The sequence below is a fragment of the Brassica napus genome, unplaced genomic scaffold (genome assembly GCF_020379485.1).
Source record: "Brassica napus cultivar Da-Ae unplaced genomic scaffold, Da-Ae ScsIHWf_528;HRSCAF=793, whole genome shotgun sequence".
Classification (NCBI taxonomy): Eukaryota; Viridiplantae; Streptophyta; class Magnoliopsida; order Brassicales; family Brassicaceae; genus Brassica; species Brassica napus.
The window spans coordinates 291,582-308,731 of record NW_026016596.1 but is presented as its reverse complement, the minus strand read 5'-3'; the positions used below and the strand labels follow the sequence as shown (position 1 = coordinate 308,731).

The following is a 17,150-nucleotide window of genomic DNA, read 5'->3' as shown; positions in this document are numbered from 1 at the left end:
TTCTGGTAATAAATTGAAATTCGTGATACGTATAAAAAATATGAAAAATCGTGGTTGTACATATAGATGTAATTATCGTTAGTTCTTTTTGGTTTAAGGTTTTGTAATTTTTATTAAATAAAATTATATATTAATAAACAATTATTTTTGTTTGTTTAGTTTAAAGTAAAAAAACAAATTATTATTAGCTGATATACTTATAAGAAAAATTTAGTGATGTTTAGTGTAAAATTTTTTTATTATTAAATAATTATATATTGATAAATATTTTTCTTATGTCGTTTGACTGGATAATTATATAAAATTTCTAGATAGAGAGAGAGACAGGGAAAGAGGTTCCCGACACGGCAAATCCAAAACCGTGACTCACTTTTGCTTTCGATTCTCTCTCTCTCTCTCTCCGCAATCACCAACTTTCTCCCTCATCATCATCATCCTCCTCCAAATCCCCCGCGAACTCGAAAAACCCTAAATTTCCATAAAATCCCAAAATTAGACTCCTCTTCGAATCGATTCTCTGATCGGCAGGGGGGGGGGAACACGATGTTTCCATGGAACTTCGCGGAGGCTGCTTTCTCGAGGTGGGCCGTGAAGAGGGTCGTCAAATTCTTATTGAAGAAGAAACTCGGCAAATTCATACTCGGCGATATCGACCTCGATCAGCTCGATATCCAGCTTAGGGATGGCACAATCCAGCTCTCCGATCTCGCTATCAACGTTGACTATTTCAATGACAAGGTTTATCTCTCAATTGATGCTCTAAGTTATCGAATTGATGGCAGTTTTACTTGTCGTTAGACTTATAGATTCATCAAAGGTTTACACTTTTTGATTGTTTTGGTGTTTGATTCCAGTTTGATGCTCCGCTGCTCATAAAGGAAGGTTCGATTGGTTCTTTGTTAGTTAAGATGCCTTGGAAGACTAATGGTTGTCAAGTTGAGCTCGACGAGGTCGAGCTTGTTCTTGCACCACGTTTGGAGAGTACTGCATCTTCGAATGAACCCAGCACCTCCTCCTCATCCACCAGAGATGATTCACGTATTGGACTAGGAACTCATGAGAGTGAGATGTTGGTGAACGCTGCTAAGTCTGCCTCTGTTGATGTCCATGAAGGAGTTAAGACTGTTGCGAAGATAGTTAAATGGTTTCTTACGAGCTTCCATATCAAAGTTAAGAATTTGATCATAGCGTTTGATCCTGATTTTGGCGAAGAACGGAATAAAGCTGGTGGTCCGCGGCCAAAATTGGTGCTTAGAATGGCGGAGATAGAGTGTGGCATTTCAGAGGAGAGAGTTTCGACTAGTGAAGTTTCCCCTGATAGTTTCCTCGGTATTAATCGACTGAGAAACTGTGTGAAGTTTCAAGGAGCAGCTGTAGAGCTTTTACATATGGGTGATGATGATGATGATGATGGCGACATGTCAAATGATGTGATCATGACAGGCGAAGGAGGTGGCTTTTCAGGGAGTGTGAATTTGAGTATACCTTGGAAGAATGGTTCCTTAGACATTCGCAAAGTGGATGCTGATATTGCTATTGATCCTGTTGAAGTGCGGTTTCAACCTTCTACAATTGGATGGTTTTTGCGGTTGTGGAAGAATTTCAGTAGTTTCGGATCAGACTGTTGTCCTTCAGTTTCGCATTCTGATTCATCGTTGGGCTCACCTGCGGTACCTACTAATGTAATGGTAACGCCTCCAGCTACGTCATCCTTGTCAGGTGGACAAGAAGGCGAGCCGGATATTACACCTGAGTTACAGTTTATATCAGATTGGTTTCCGTCTTCCTTCAGTAAGAAAGAAGAGGATGGAGAAGTAGATATTGGTGCAAGGTATAAAACGATGTCTCTAGCATTTTGATTTTCACACAGTCTTTCAAAGATATTGCATCCTTTGCTTGACTTGTATCTTCATCTTTTGTTACAATCTGGACACGATTATATCTTTAGTTTGTTTTTTAAATGAGTTCTCTTAACCGTGTTATATCTTCTTGTTCCTTACAGTGTGGACCAGTTCTTTGAATGTTTTGATGCAATGAGGAGTTACCAATCAGCTTTTGGAAGCCAAGGAATGTGGAATTGGACATCCTCTGTCTTCACAGCTATCAATGCGGCATCTAGCCTTGCTTCTGGGTCTTTGCTTCTTCCTTCTGGTAATATTCTTTTCCTGAATTATGTTTAAATGTGATCTTTCTGAAACGGTTTTTTGGTAATCATATTATAATCTTAGTTTCTTTTTCTGTTTATTCTTTCCATGCCATCAAGCTTTGATTTACATGTGCATGTAATAAACTCTCTGCAATATCTGTAGCTTTTATTTACATAGGCCTGCATCGTTTCCTGTTCATATACTTTGTACTCTACTAATCAGTTCTTCTTCATGTGCAACTATTCTCATCAATATGCAGAACAGAAGCACGTTGAAACTAGTTGTAAGGTATCCTTTGCTGGAGTTTCGGTGGTACTGTTTTTCCAAGATGAAAACGTTTGGAAGGATGTTTCCACGGGGATTCACTACTTAGGCGCAGAACTCAGAGATATTTCTGTGTCTTTTCAGGTAATTACTTTGATGAACTGTGTTTCCTCCCTCATTAGTATCTGTGCAAGTTACTTAAAACATTCGATAATTCAACAGGTATCCCCTCAGAATATGAGGTTAGAAGCAGAAGTGAACAGCGTGGAGATCGCTGATTATTATCAAGCTGGAAATGTTGTTGGCACCGCTAATTCTGAATATCAGAGTGGTTTGATTAAGGATTTACAAGCCAAAGTTCAGAGTACACTTCCTCCCTCTGCCTGGTCTGATATGAATGCTGCTTCCGAAAAATCAAGCGAGATAGTTTCTGATGGCTTCCTATTTCGTAACAAGGGTTCTGCAGTCAAGACATTGTTAGTTATAGCTGCAGGGGGGAGTGGATTTCAGTTTACTGTCAATTTCCAATCATCCAAAGCCAACCTTAGAGGATCAAACTCATTCTCGCTGAGTTTGCCACCTACCACACTCTGGTTGAACCTTCATTCAGTAGAAATGTTGGTAAATCTCTTCAACGATGTGTCAGAATCTATCCCCGTAACTAGTCATGAAAGGAATCAGGTTGCATCCTCTTCTAAATCAGAAAGATTGCGAGGTAGCGTGTCAATCGGGAATGCTCGAGCGATTTTGTGCTTCCCCATTTCAGAAGGGTTGTGTAGCTCGCTTGGCGAACATTTTATTGTAGTCGACTTATCTTCCTCTCTACCTTCTGACAAGGAAAGGTGTAAGGAAGGAAGTCCAGGGGAGAAGTACTTTACATCGGCTGCTCGCTCCATATGCTTCAGTGTTGGAGATGTTAGCATTTATATGGTCACTTCTGACCATAAAGATTCTGAATCAGGGGGTGAATTCTCTGCATATAGTATTTTACTTGCCAACAATAGAACTAGTCACCAACTTTCAACTATTGGTATGTTTTCGCAAGATGAAACTATCATTAGCCCTTGGTTAGTGGAGAGAGCTAAGATGCTGGCTACGCAGGAAGAATCTATTCAAACAGATAAATCTAGGAGGAACGGCCTTGAGTTTGCTGCTGTTGCTACTGCCAAAGATCAAGAAGACATCTACTCTCGAACCAGGAAAGAGATATTTTTGGCTTCTTCATTCTGCCTCTACGTTCATTTGCTTCCACTTACCATCCGGTTAGATAGTTGGCAATACAGCAAGTTATGTAATCTCATAGATCAGGCAAAAAATTGGCTATCACGTATGGTAGCCAATACAAGTGAGAAACAAGAGGAACGTGCCTTTAAGAAAATAGAGGAATCTGTTGTGTGTCAAGCGTGTCTGGTTGTGGAATGTGATTCTGTTGACATCTTCGTTAGGCCAGAACCTCGAATGGACATTAAAAATCAACTTCAGATTGAGCTTCCAGGATCATGGATTCAGTTAAACCTGAACGTTCAAAAATTAAATCTTATGTCTGTCTCAAATCTTGGCAGTATCTCTGGTGCTGATTTATTTTGGTTAGCCCATGGGGAAGGCACCCTATGGGGCTCTGTCACCGGTCTACATGATCAAGAGCTGCAATTAATCTCGTGTAGCAACTCTGCCATCAAGCGCGGTAATGGAGGAGGTTCAAATGCATTATCGTCAAGGTTGGCTGGCTTAGATATTCTGAACTTACATGAGCCTGGGGCCTGTTACGATTATTTAGCAATATCTGTCAGGGGCTGTACGATTTCTGCCGTAGGGGGACGCCTGGATTGGATAGATGTGGCTTCTTCTTTTTTCACTTCTCAAGTTGAGACAAATTCTGAAGAGAGAAACTCCAGCTCATCTAGTAGCTCCTCGTTTACTCTTAATTTGGTTGATGTTGGTATAAGCTATGAGCCCCACCACGAGAATACAGATCATTTACATCAATCAAGTGATCCGTGGGTGGCCTGTCTGGTAGCGGCATCTTCTTTTAGCCTTTCAAAGACAAGTCTGGTTGATTCCATAAGAAATGACTACAGAATCAGGATTCAAGATCTTGGGCTTCTTCTGTCCTTGGATTTAGACCTTAGAAGACTTGATGGAACGTACAGTTCAGCGAATCTTCATAAGACTGGCTATGTTAAAGTTGCTACCGAAGCGCTAATTGAAGCAACTCTAAGGACAAACTCTGAAAGTGGTCTTCTCTGGGAGTTAGAGTGTTCAAAATCTCACTTATTAATTGAAACTTGCAGTGACACAACCTCCGGTTTGATTCGCTTGGCCACGCAGCTCCAACAGTTGTTTGCTCCTGATTTGGAGGAATCAGCTGTGCACTTGCAGACTCGATGGGACAACATTCAGCAAGCGAATGCTAGGAATGGTTTTGACATCAGCGATACACTCAGTAGCTCTGGTTCAAGTGGAGAAATTAAAAACCTAAGATTTGGTTCCGAAACTGAAACAGGAATCATTGGTTTGATGGGCGAAATAAATGAAGATGCTTTCCAATTTGATGTCAATCCTAGTAGTCAGTCCGACTCTTTCGAATCTCAGAATAACTATATGTCCCCTTATGGGCATGCACCTAACTGGGTACCTGCTACTCCTGAGGAACCACCTTCTAATCAGTTCATTGGTGAGTCATCGTCCAGATTGAAACCAGAAAGCAGCCAAATATTCCTTGAAAGAGATGGCCTACCTGAAATTATTGAAGACTATTGTTTTTCTGAGTTCCATCCCTTGTCAGAGGTACCTCAAGAAGGGGATTCATCTGGGAGACAAGTGTTTCTTGAGACTGATTTGAGTAGAGGAAACTCTGGGTGGTATGATGACACTTCCATAAGAATTTTAGAAGACCATGTGTCAGAAGCAACTGAGGAAGATCATGAGGAACATATGCTGGATGGAGAGTTTTCATCTTTTGGCCTGATGTCTCATTCTACAGTAACAGCTAATGGACGCGTAATTCTGAAAAACATCGACATCAAATGGAGGATTTACTCTGGCTCTGATTGGCATGATTCTGGAAAGAAAAGTGAAGTTCATAAAAGTATAGTGGGCCGGGATACAAGTTCTTGCCTTGAGCTGGAACTATCTGGGGTGCAGTGCCTATATGATACCTTCCCAATTGGTGGAACATGCACTTCTAAGCTATGCCTCATGGTCCAAGATTTTTATCTTTATGATAGAAGCAAAGATGCACCGTGGAGATTGGTAATTGATATTTTTCACCTTTAAATGTCATAAGATTGGTTATACTAAAAGTAACTGAGTAGATAATTGAACTTGTTGTCATGATTCATAGGTGCTTGGATATTACAACTCAAAAGATCACCCAAGAGATTCGTCTGCAAATGCAATCAAGTTGGAATTAAAAGCTGTCAGACCTGACCCTGACACGCCACTTGAGGAAAACCGGTATGCTTTTTTTATTATTATTATTCGACGGTGTTATTCTTACCTTTTTATGTCCAAGTCTTAGTAAACTTGAACTACGTTATTTCTGCTACTTGGATCTTTTTCCCTTAAATAGATTTTGGTGTTACATTACAACTTATATGGACCTTCTATTTATGGCTTAAATACTAGTGACCGCCTATGTGAACCCTTTATTTCGTTTAACTCCTCAACTGCTTCCTGCCAGGTTACGTGTTGCTTTACTCCCTATACTGTTGCATCTTCATCAAAGTCAACTGGATTTTCTCATCGGCTTTTTTGGAGCTAACAACCTAGAAAAGCCTGTAGTTTCCGTCGGAGACTCAGGTGGTTCAGCGTTGTCGGTTTCTGTTAACGGACATAATATCATAGAAGAAGCGCTTCTTCCATATTTTCAGGTTAATAAAGTTTCTTTCTTCCTGTAAGCCAATATGATGGTAGAGGAGAAATATTCACGCATTACCTTTCTAGGACGTGTATAAAATATGTATAGGGATAGGGTGTGTTTTCATGCTCGATACTAATCATGTTAATGTCTCCAAAAATAAACTTATGTTGTCTCTCAGCTAAAGTAAAGATATATTTGTGTTTTCATTTTCTGAGGAAATATGTTTCTATGAGGTTGATTTTGTTAAAATGATCTGACTAGGGAAATTTACTTGCAGAAATTCGACATATGGCCTGTTACTGTTCGAGTTGACTACAGTCCACATCATGTTGATCTAGCAGCACTAACTGGAGGGAAATATGCAGAGCTAGTGAACCTTGTTCCCTGGAAGGTAAGGAACACAAATTTTCAGCTTGTGTATTCAAACTTTTTTTTTCAGCTTCGTTTACTCATAGAGGAACATATGTAGGGTATTGAACTAAAGCTCAAACATGTGCATGCTGCTGGAATCTACGGCTGGGGTAATGTATGCGAGACTGTAGTGGGAGAGTGGTTGGAAGATATATCTCAAAATCAGGTTCATTTCTCATAGCATTAATAATCATCCGTTTTATGGGTTCAGACTCGCAAGGTTTCCGTTCACAAAGAGAAAAAACAGAAAGGCTAACAAGCTTTTTAATGTTCTGTAACTGTATTTTTAGATTCATCAACTGTTGAAGGGTATCCCAACAGTAAGATCACTTTCTGCTCTTTATGCTGCTGCTACGAAGCTGGTCTCTTCACCTGTTCAAAGTTACAGAAAAGATCGAAGGCTAGTAAAGGGAGTCCAAAGAGGTAAGGCGTGAACTTAAAGTCCTTGTTTTCCCTTTACTTTTCTATTACCTGAAAGTAAGCTATCTATGGTGCTCTTTGTGTTATCATATATGGTTTTAACTGTTAAAAGACCACTTGCAAAACTGGAACTGGTCATAAATGGTTTATTGTGCCAATCTCACTCCACTAGAACAAGGGTTAATAATTATTACTACTAGCCCTAATAAATAACTTCAACCTTATGTGTTTGGTTCATCCAGGAATTTCGACTTTGTGTGTTTACTATGGTACGTGTGACTGATCTGAAATTATCAATTATCAGGTACTATTGCGTTTCTCAGAAGCATCTCACTGGAAGCCGTTGGACTTGGTGTTCACTTGGCAGCCGGGGCTCATGATATTTTGTTGAGAGCAGAATATATATTAGCAAGTGCACCATCATCGCCACAGCACCAAGGCAAAACGAAGACGAATGTTAGACATAACCAGCCTAGAAACGCTAAGCAAGGCATGCGTCAGGTGAGTGTAAAAGATTAGTACATGTCTTGAGTTTCTGCTCAAATGATCCCTCGTCCGCTTCTGAATCAGATGTTTACATTTATAGGCATGCGAGAACATCGGTGATGGAATAGGCAAGACGGCTTCTGCATTAGTCCGCACACCTTTAAAAAAGTATCAACGTGGAGACGGAGCTGGATCAACATTTGTAACAGTTGTTCAGGGAGTTCCAACAGCTGCTATAGCACCTGCTTCAGCTTGTGTTAGGGCGGTACATAGCGCTCTTGTTGGCATCAGAAATAGGTCTGTTTATATTCAACTCTTTTTGTGAAACAAATGTTATTTTACAGAGTACTAAAGAGTCTTTGGGGATTTTTCAGTCTTGATCCTGAACATAAAAAGGAATCAATGGAGAAGTACTTAGGACCAGATAAGCAAAGGAAACAAGACCAACATAGATAAAGCCAAGGTAAATTTTAGGCCATTCTTAGATTGTTATTGCAGTTGCGGTAATATTCATCTAGCGGATTGAGAAACATTTACTGCTCGTGTTTCTAATATGTTTGCTACAGATTATTATCCATGTTGGTGTCAGGTCCCTTCTACATATAGCATGTAAGTACACTAAACCGGTTTAGGTGTTCTCAATTCCTATAGACCTCGAAAATAAACAATTTGCTAATTGTATGGACTTTTTTGGTTCGATAATTTCAGCAGTGTTTCATTTTCTTGCAGGTGTATAGGTTTTGAATAGAGTGAAGTGCAGAACCATTCTTTTTCCCCTCCAAAACTCATAGAGATGGGATAATTTTGGTAAAAAAGTTATAGAATCATTCAGTTTGTCTCTGTACATAAACAAAGTTCGATCTTGCACCATTGTAAATATATATATATACCCCTCCCCACAAGGTTTGCCAAATGAGTGAAAGTGTAGTGTTTTCTATGTATATTATTGTCCAAAAGAAATTTATTTTCTGACAGTTTCTTTTTCGTAATTTTCTGTTTTCAAGATTTAAATTAATTAATTAAATAAGATAACAGCGACTGTGGCTTGACTGAATCAGACGTCTAGATGATTGTTTTGGAAACGTGGTCAAACATGGTCCCCTAAACAGAATTCACAGAATTCAGTACTTATTTCGTTTCAGTCTAGATGACCTTCTAGTTTTTTTTACACCAACTTAAAAATAAATTAATAAAGGTGTATTGAACTAATGATTGTAGAATGCTTTGGTGGATTTTACAATTATTGGGATTTATAAGCTTTAAATCCACGAATTCCAGATTCAACACAGAAGGTCAAAAAATTGATTTCTCCACATTTTCCAATAAGAATATACAGATTATGCTAACCAAGAAAACAAGCATAAGTTATGTTATATAATATGCACAAACATACATACGAACAAGCTTGCGTTCATATCTTTTACATCTCAAACCATACTTTATCACACAAAAACGTATTGATATCGTTCACAGTCACCAATTTCTCAGATCATTGTTTTGGTCGAATGCTAATACGAACAAGCTTATGTCATATCATATACAACTCAAAGCATACTTACTCAATCAAAATCAGCAGCACATGATAACAGAACGTTAGAAACAGTGAAACTGAGACATACGAACAATTGATATCAGAGAAAAGAAGAAAATTTGAATATAAAAAATCTGGAATATTTTTGCAGTTTTCTAAACGTACGAGTTCTTTTCTTTTCAAAAATCTCATCAAATAACATATGTAGAGGTGAGATTTGGCTATACCTATTTTTAAGTAAAAAAACAAGTGTAAAGTCTTCTGAAATTCCTTTTTTAACAAACTCTTGAAAAAAAAATTGTTTTGAATAACAGTAGATTTGATTTAGGTTTTACAAATTACTGTTTGAATGACAGAAGATTTCAAGTGATTTTTAATAACTATACACAAATTCTATATTCAACAACAGAAGATTTGAAGATGTATTTAGAAATCACTAGTTGAATAACATAAGATTTTAAAGAAAACTCAAATCATTCTAAAATCATTAGTTCATTAATACACCCCCCCCCCTAAATGTTCAGTTTCATTCTTATTTAATTATAAAAATTATGTTGATTTAATTTTTCTTAATTTATGTAGAAAAAAAAATTAGTCACATAATTTGCATTGAAATTCTAAAATAATATTTATTTTGTAACAAAAAAATTTATTATATAACAACACTTTAGATTAGTAATTTATAGTCAGTATATGTTGCTGACGGAAAAAAAAAGAAAAAGATTAGTAATTTATTGACAATGTTATTTTTACTCTTATGAAAGGACCTCGTAGACTTGTTTTGTAAGTAGCATCTATGTTGTTGGAGTTAGTATTATTTTCACGCTGGTAATTACTATTTGGATTCTTCTTAAAAGATAAAATGGACAGAGTTGCATGGATTATTGATTATTCATCAAAATATAACTGTTCAGAATGATGTAGTAAGACATGAATCATCATAAGACAGGTATAATTGTTGACTATAAAATCGTTTTGTAATATTTCTCATAATTTGTAATAGCATAATTAATCATCGACAAGAAAAAAGATTATTGATTATTCAGATGGAAACATATGTATCAAATTACCGAATCAAAATAGATCAGATCCAATTGAATAGTTGATTATGCGGACAAAACGGATCAAATAACAAATATCTCTAAAAATTCAGAAATTTGATCCGTGCATACTCCTACTTTCTGAGACTTGCTGATTAATACATCAACTATGTAACTTGTGACAGAAATCGATCGGGATAGTTGATAGTCCGGTTAAATGGTAAATGTTAGAGAAGAGAGTATAAAATACTAAACCAATTGCATACGAATTGCTTATTTATAATGAAGATACGATCACAGGTCAGAATAACGGGGAAACTACATTATAATAGGAGATAAGTCGAGAACTCAATGAAAAACAAGAACAATAAAAAATCGGAAATAAATTATTTTGTCATTAGCATTAGAAGTCTAGTTCGTCGTAATTAGCTAAATGTTTTAGGAGCCCATCGTTCAGTCATCAGATTCCAATATACTCGCAAGACAATTCTGCATAATGAACATACATAAAGAAGATTATGCATACAATATTAGTAAATATGGAACATTATTACCATTTAGATATATACAACATGGAGACTTAGACTAATTATGTTACCTGAGATTTGTGGGGAAGGTGGAAGTTGTTGTTGTTCTTGGAGTGAATTTTCTTGGGCTTACTTAGACCTAGTTTCCACCAATTACGAGATCCCTTTGAGTTCGTACGGTCTGAATCTTGAACGCTTAGCTCTTCTCTAAGTGTGGTCACTTTTCGCTGATGAGTCTTCTCCAATGGCAACAAAACTCCACCAAAGAAGATCTCATCAGCCGCAGAAATAAAACCGTAGTTTTCGACATTGAATTTGAAATCAGACGAAACAGGAGCTTCCTTGTACTTCATCTGATCCTTTCTTGATGAAATTGTCTGATGAAGCGTCAGATGATCACTGTCTGCAAAATCATTGGAGAATGAAATTCTTGCGTCTACAAAGGATGGATACATTGCGTCTTGTTCTACAGTATTAGCCATCTCTCTCTGACTTTCTGGTAAGTATGTGTTTCTTTTAATGTGCAGTCTATGGGATCTTCATGCATCCACATGTTTTGCATTTTATAGATATGAGACGTGGTGGGCATCCATGTGGATTTCTCCTTTATTTTTGTAACCTAATATTAAACTTTTAAACCTAGTTTTTATACAGTACTGAGTTATACGGATTCAATGAACTAAAGATATTTAATTTTATAATTTTGACTCTTCATTGTGGATAACAAATAGTCAATGAACTACGACATCTTTACACTTACTTTATGGACATATATATTAATTGAAGCATTAATGCGCCGTAAATATGGTATAAATTTAGGGGGTAAATAAGGTATCGATAATAAGAACAGCATTAGTGGAGAATTTTTCAAAATCAACTTCTTAACCTTTTTATATTAAGTGAAATTTCTTTGGTCTAGTGATTTAACTAAGAGTTCAATAGAGATTGATCCGCACATCCACGCGTATATTAGTTCTTACATTTTTATATATTAATATTTGTTTTTTATAATTAGTGTCATATATTCTAGATATATCATAATATAACTAATTGTGTTTAAAAGACGTTGACCGAATCAGATAATATAGTTATTTTTGGTACAAATATCTGAACCCGTTTCTCATACATATGTTATTTAGATATTTTATGTTAATATACATCAAAATAGAACTCATCTAAACACAAAAAGACTTAACTCAAAACTCACATATAAATTTATAATAGAGAAATTGCACTCCATGTACACTACTAACTGAGTAATTTGCAAGGATGGAATTCAGCATTTCTCGCTGATGTGTTTTTTTTTATTGTCCGCATTACCCCTATTCACTGTACAAAACATTCTAAAAGCCTAACTTACATACAAAACACCTATTTCTTTATCTTATGCGTGAAAAAAAAATTGTTGGAGAGAGTTACTTCCTTTTTCACTATAATCGATACACTCCTTATTTCTAAAATAGCCATTACATCTCTCATCTTTCCCATTCTCATTGTTTACTCCGCCGGAACCTTTCTTACAAACTAATCGAATTCTCACCGGATTATCCAGGCTCTGTACAATTGTAAGTTTTCTCCCGTAAAATCTTCTGTTATTTTATCTCTCTCCTCTCTCCTAATTCTCTCCTCCTCTCTTTTACGGAACTTTCTTCTCCATCATTTGCATGTACTCTTATTTTCACCAGATATAGGACAAAGTTTATGTCTTTTGTTGCTTTAGATCGGAAGGGTCTATAATGGGAGGGTCCAAAGGCTTGCGAAGTTCCAGTTTCCAGCAAAGATCTCTATAAATATTGCAGAGAGGGCCAGACCAGTTTCAGCCAAGGTATGTATTTATTTACTTATCTATGTGGCCGGATACGTGTTATAGTGACCGGTTTAAGATAAACATTATACGGCCAAGCAATATTAATAATTCAGTTCATGTACGTTCTGTTTTCAGGTCTATTACTGTTGGTGGCATTTTAGTTTCCAGCAAAGATCTTACAGATACTTTGAAGAGGACTAGGCCGAAATTTATATCAATAACAAGTTTTAGTTTAGCCATTTTTATCTAAAGATATTCGTCTCAGGTGCTATCGGTTGTAAAGCATAAATTTGCAATTAATTAACTATGCTTTCAGTGTTATATCCGGCTAAAAATCTTTTTAATCATATGTGTTGAGTTTTGGTAAAGAGTTAATTTTGTGTTTAGCCGTACACAAATTTTATCATGTGTTGTGGTTGGTTATAGAGTTAATTTTATGTTTAACCGACCATGTAGCCATGCTAATTTATGGAAGATATAAATGAGTCACATTATAACCATACTAACTTATATATCAACCATATAATTTGTACTTACGCCAACCCTACCCAAACTAAAAGCAAAGAAGATGAGTATGTGTTTATATATCTGTTAGCCGGCTAAACTAACAAATATACTGCCCGTAAAGATTTGATGCAAATACATAAAAATATATTTGTTAGCCGATTAAACTAATTAATGTTAACGAATGTTAACCGGCTAAAATAACTAATGTTAACGAATATTGGCCAGCTAAACTAACAAATACATAAACTTTAATAACTCATGTTAGCTGGCTAATTATTATACTATCTTTGCGGAGTTTTGCTAGTTAGTTATCGGCACTACAGTCTTCTTGTTGCGCCGTTGCTGTGAAGATCCTGGTGTCGACGAGCTTGTTTTCGGAATGTTGGTTCTCTGGGTCATATCCCTCTTATATGTTGAAGCTCTTACTGGCCGGTATATTTTAGGGTTTGTGTGCGGTGCTGTAGCATGCGTGTGACGGCGAGGCAGCGGCTGAACTTGGTGGAAAAAGTTTGAGAGTCGGGTCTCTTGTAGATTCAGTGGTCGAGGCCGCAGAGCAACTACGGGGATGGCTCTTTTGGTGAAGACTAATCGTGGATGGATCGATGTACGGTTTCGAACACACCGGCTGCCGTGAATTTGCGAGGCCATCGGATCCAATACCTTTGTGTTCATCGGGACTGGGCCATAGCTCATATGTCTTCTTTCCCTTGCTACAATCTCCTCTCTTTAGATCTTGGTCTAGATTTTGTTGGTGTTTATGCTTGTTCGTTCTTGCTGAATCCGTTCGTTCAGGGTTCTAACGTTTTTCCGATACCGTATATTTTTCTCCGACGTCCTTTTATCAGGGAAAAATTAATATAATTTTGTTACAATTAAAAAAGAAAGTGGGAGAGAGAGAGAATGATACAAGTGATAGGGTTACCAGTGTATTTTTGCATCTAATGTTATTGGGCTCCACATGTTTTTTCCATTCTTGCAAATTTCATTATTATTGTATATTTTCTATGCAAATCGCTCTTTATAATATTCGAGTGGAGTCTAATTTCAAAAGAAAAAAATGATATCCGAAAAGAATAACTCATACCTAAATTGATAGTCAATGTTCATGCCTAACTAATTTTATAAATTAATAAAATGACTATTTCTATGTGTTTGGCTAAATTAAGTGAAATAGAAAGAGTTTTTTATTCAGTAAATAATTATATAGAGTGAGAAATCAAGTGACAATAAATGTAATACATTTTTCAAGTAATTATTTTATTCACAAAAAATGTCTTTAAATTATGTTTTTGGCTAAGTATTTTTCCACTGATTGAAACTAAAAAATAGTAAAACAAACTAAACTGAACAATTAACCATATGCAAAACTAAGTTATTATATTTTTGATTTGAAAACTAAAATAAAAATATGCACCATTATTATTATTGTAATATAATTAATGATGTGATGTATTGTTAAGGTAATAAAATTAATAAAAAATTTAAACTGAGTGAAATATGAAAAAAAAATTAATGTACTTATATTAGTGAAATTACTAAAATGACATCATACTTTTTTTATACTACTATCAATGTTTTCAAACAATTCTATTTTATATTTTCATTCATATTTTCAAATAATTCAAATATGTACTCTAGTTTTAAAAATATAGATTAATGTTTTTACAGCATGAGATCTAAGGTTCAAACCTCAGAAAATATAATTTATGGAACATTATGGAGAAAATGGTTAGAAAAATCTTCAGCATAGTAGAAGGCGTATCATCGAACATGGATCTTAGGGCGGGTCGGAGTGGCGATGTCAGACATGTTTTCTCATTAAGTGGTAAAATTGTCGACCGCATAGAATCGTCTATTTAATATTTCTCATAGTTCTAGTAACATAATTAACCAGAAAGTGAAAAAAATATATATTAATATATCAATATTTTAAAACTTTATTAATAAAATTAATTTTAGTGTTTAAGGATAATTATACCAATATGAAAAGGATACTAATTAGCAGAGCATGAGTAGTCAGCATTTCTTTTTTTGGTTTCTGAGCAAAAACAAAATAATTAAATATTGCAAAAAAAGAGAGAAAAAGTAGAAAAGATGAGAATCGTTTCTTTGGGAAGGCACTCTCAACAATTCATGAGAGATTATTGTACCATGTGTTCTTCTTTAATTTATAAACCACATTAAAAATTAATACAAAATTAAATTAAATGAAATACTATTACAATAATGGTTAGAGACTCACTTTATGAAATGACCCATTGCTGAATGAGGTTCTCAAATTATGTTGAAAGTTCTTCTCATTTTTCTATAATTATACCCTCTTTTTAAATTTTTATTTCTTAATAATATTTTGAGTGTGAGACACCCATGAAAAACCATTTGATATGGGTGCCCAAACACTCTAATTTTGTTTATATTCATTTTAAAAACAAAAACAAAATGACCTACCAAAATTCAGTAGTACTATATTTTTCATCTGACTATGTGTTTTTACATTTATTTAAAAATTTGAAACTAAAAATGATGTTGTTTACGTAACTATCAATAATGGTCTGCAGACTTCAGCACACTAAACTCATTATAAACTTGAATCAAGTATCTACATTTTCTTTAATCCAAGTATGGTGGTAGTAGTTCTTTAGCCAAACATATCTATTTTGTAAGAAAAGGTTATATTACTACATCAATATAAATTGTTAAATATTTTTCAATATAAATTCAGTTATATATTTTAAAATTTTGTGATATATATATTCTTCATTTTGACTATTTTATCCTCTTTTGCTAATAATACTAATGAATCATTCAAATTGGAACTACAACATATAACTATTTATCCTATATCAGAAAATATATTATATTTGTGAAGCAAAAAACTCAGATAAGAAGAAAAAAAAATAATTATAAAAACTCATGACATGGGTATCATCAAAAGTTTTATTTAAAAAAATAGATCTGAATTCAATGCAGATTAAATTGTGAAATCTAAGATCGTAACCAAAAAAATTCAACAATTATTTTTGCCGAGAATTCTTCCTTCAATTTTGTATAGATATAGATCTATAGATGCATTGCATATATCAGTTTAGTAATTTAGTTTGCATGAATTTCTGTTGTCTCTTACGCTTTGTTCGATCTAAATGAATGGCACTTGTTAACCGACAAACGTCCATCTTGTCCGCATCGGTTTCTCATAATTATTATCTTAGAAATACTATTAGTATTTTTATCAATCGCTAATCCGCAAGTGTTAAGCCATTTGCTTGTTTTATATAAAGAAATGTTTGCATTTTCTTATTCATAAGATAAGTTTCGCTTTAACTATCTGCAGCTACACAAACTTGTAAATATTATGCACTCTAAAGTCGAGTGTGAACATATTTCTATAGTCTATTTTTCTCTCATATATATGTTTTTCAATTCATTTAGTCATGTACATAAATGTAAAATTGAAAATTACTAATAAATCAACAAAGATGAGCTACATTTAAGAATTATAACAAAAAAATATTCTTGGTAGGATATATTGATACTACCATTAATACTTTAACAAAACATTCAAAACAAAACAAATATAATTATATTTCTCTCAAATTAATGAACAGATTCATACATGTTAATATGTAATTACTCAATAATACTTAGTTACAGACAAACAGATGAATCAATCAAGGAGACAGAGTACTGTAGCACCAAATGAGCCATGTGAGTCTGAGCTGTAAATGTTCGACTGATCAAAAACCCCAAAAACAGAAAACAATATCTTTTAAAAAAAGAGGTAAAATCTATATTTTTGGATTCAGACTTTAGGGTTTGACTAAAACTGTGGTAACCTTTGTCCTAATGTGACCCTCACGTGCTTCAGTTCCAGTCCTAATGGAATTTCCCCACGTTTCTTCAACTAGGGTTTTAACGTGTGGCGCTTTAGACCAAACCAAGCTCGTTCGGCTTACGTAACTATTTATGTGCAAACCATTCATTTATCCAAAGTATAAATGCCATGTTCCCTTGAGTGCAATTTCGTATCCAGCAAGTTTTTCGGATCGAGTTTTTTCAAGTGATAATGTGTTAAACTCCCATCTCATTGACTACTAACAGTAACTAGACATTATCGATAATCAAACCTAGATACATTATCATATTTTGCA

The 17,150-nt window shown here is 35.0% G+C and overlaps 2 protein-coding genes and 1 long non-coding RNA gene across 4 annotated transcripts; 2 read left to right on the top strand and 1 right to left on the bottom strand.

Annotated features, from left to right (window-relative positions):
• The first annotated feature begins 294 nt into the window (after positions 1-294).
• Positions 295-8,564, top strand: LOC106453925 (autophagy-related protein 2). 2 transcript variants are annotated; one of them, XM_048774755.1, is made up of 15 exons: positions 295-738; positions 855-1,831; positions 2,003-2,151; positions 2,407-2,555; positions 2,634-5,663; positions 5,755-5,867; positions 6,094-6,283; positions 6,551-6,664; positions 6,743-6,850; positions 6,975-7,107; positions 7,409-7,605; positions 7,691-7,887; positions 7,965-8,053; positions 8,157-8,199; positions 8,320-8,564. In XM_048774755.1, the coding sequence occupies exons 1-13, from the start codon at positions 544-546 to the stop codon at positions 8,044-8,046; spliced, it is 5,634 nt and encodes a 1,877-aa protein (XP_048630712.1). In that variant the 5' UTR covers positions 295-543; the 3' UTR covers positions 8,047-8,053; positions 8,157-8,199; positions 8,320-8,564. The 2 variants fall into 2 exon arrangements, with proteins under 2 accessions (XP_048630712.1, XP_048630713.1); XM_048774756.1 differs by having other exon boundaries at positions 8,302-8,564.
• Positions 8,565-10,408: 1,844 nt separating this feature from the next.
• LOC125604367 lies at positions 10,409-11,505 on the bottom strand. Its single transcript, XM_048774783.1, has 2 exons — positions 10,760-11,505; positions 10,409-10,650 (listed from the first exon to the last, which is right to left on the bottom strand). The coding sequence occupies exons 1-2, from the start codon at positions 11,168-11,170 to the stop codon at positions 10,615-10,617; spliced, it is 447 nt and encodes a 148-aa protein (XP_048630740.1). The 5' UTR covers positions 11,171-11,505; the 3' UTR covers positions 10,409-10,614.
• Positions 11,506-11,852: 347 nt separating this feature from the next.
• Positions 11,853-13,884, top strand: LOC125604369. Its single transcript, XR_007336156.1, has 3 exons — positions 11,853-12,253; positions 12,409-12,513; positions 12,631-13,884. It is a non-coding gene; the product is annotated as an uncharacterized LOC125604369 (long non-coding RNA).
• Positions 13,885-17,150: the final 3,266 nt, after the last annotated feature.

Excerpts from the sequence above, each read along its gene's own strand:
- LOC106453925 (XM_048774755.1), top strand. The coding sequence starts at position 544 with ATGTTTCCATGGAACTTCGCGGAGGCTGCTTTCTCGAGGTGGGCCGTG. Across the intron at positions 5,868-6,093 it reads ACGCCACTTGAGGAAAACCG|GTTACGTGTTGCTTTACTCC; the intron begins GTATGCTTTTTT and ends GCTTCCTGCCAG. Across the intron at positions 6,665-6,742 it reads TGAACCTTGTTCCCTGGAAG|GGTATTGAACTAAAGCTCAA; the intron begins GTAAGGAACACA and ends GAACATATGTAG.
- LOC125604367 (XM_048774783.1), bottom strand. The coding sequence starts at position 11,170 with ATGGCTAATACTGTAGAACAAGACGCAATGTATCCATCCTTTGTAGAC. Across the intron at positions 10,651-10,759 it reads ACCTTCCCCACAAATCTCAG|AATTGTCTTGCGAGTATATT; the intron begins GTAACATAATTA and ends TTCATTATGCAG.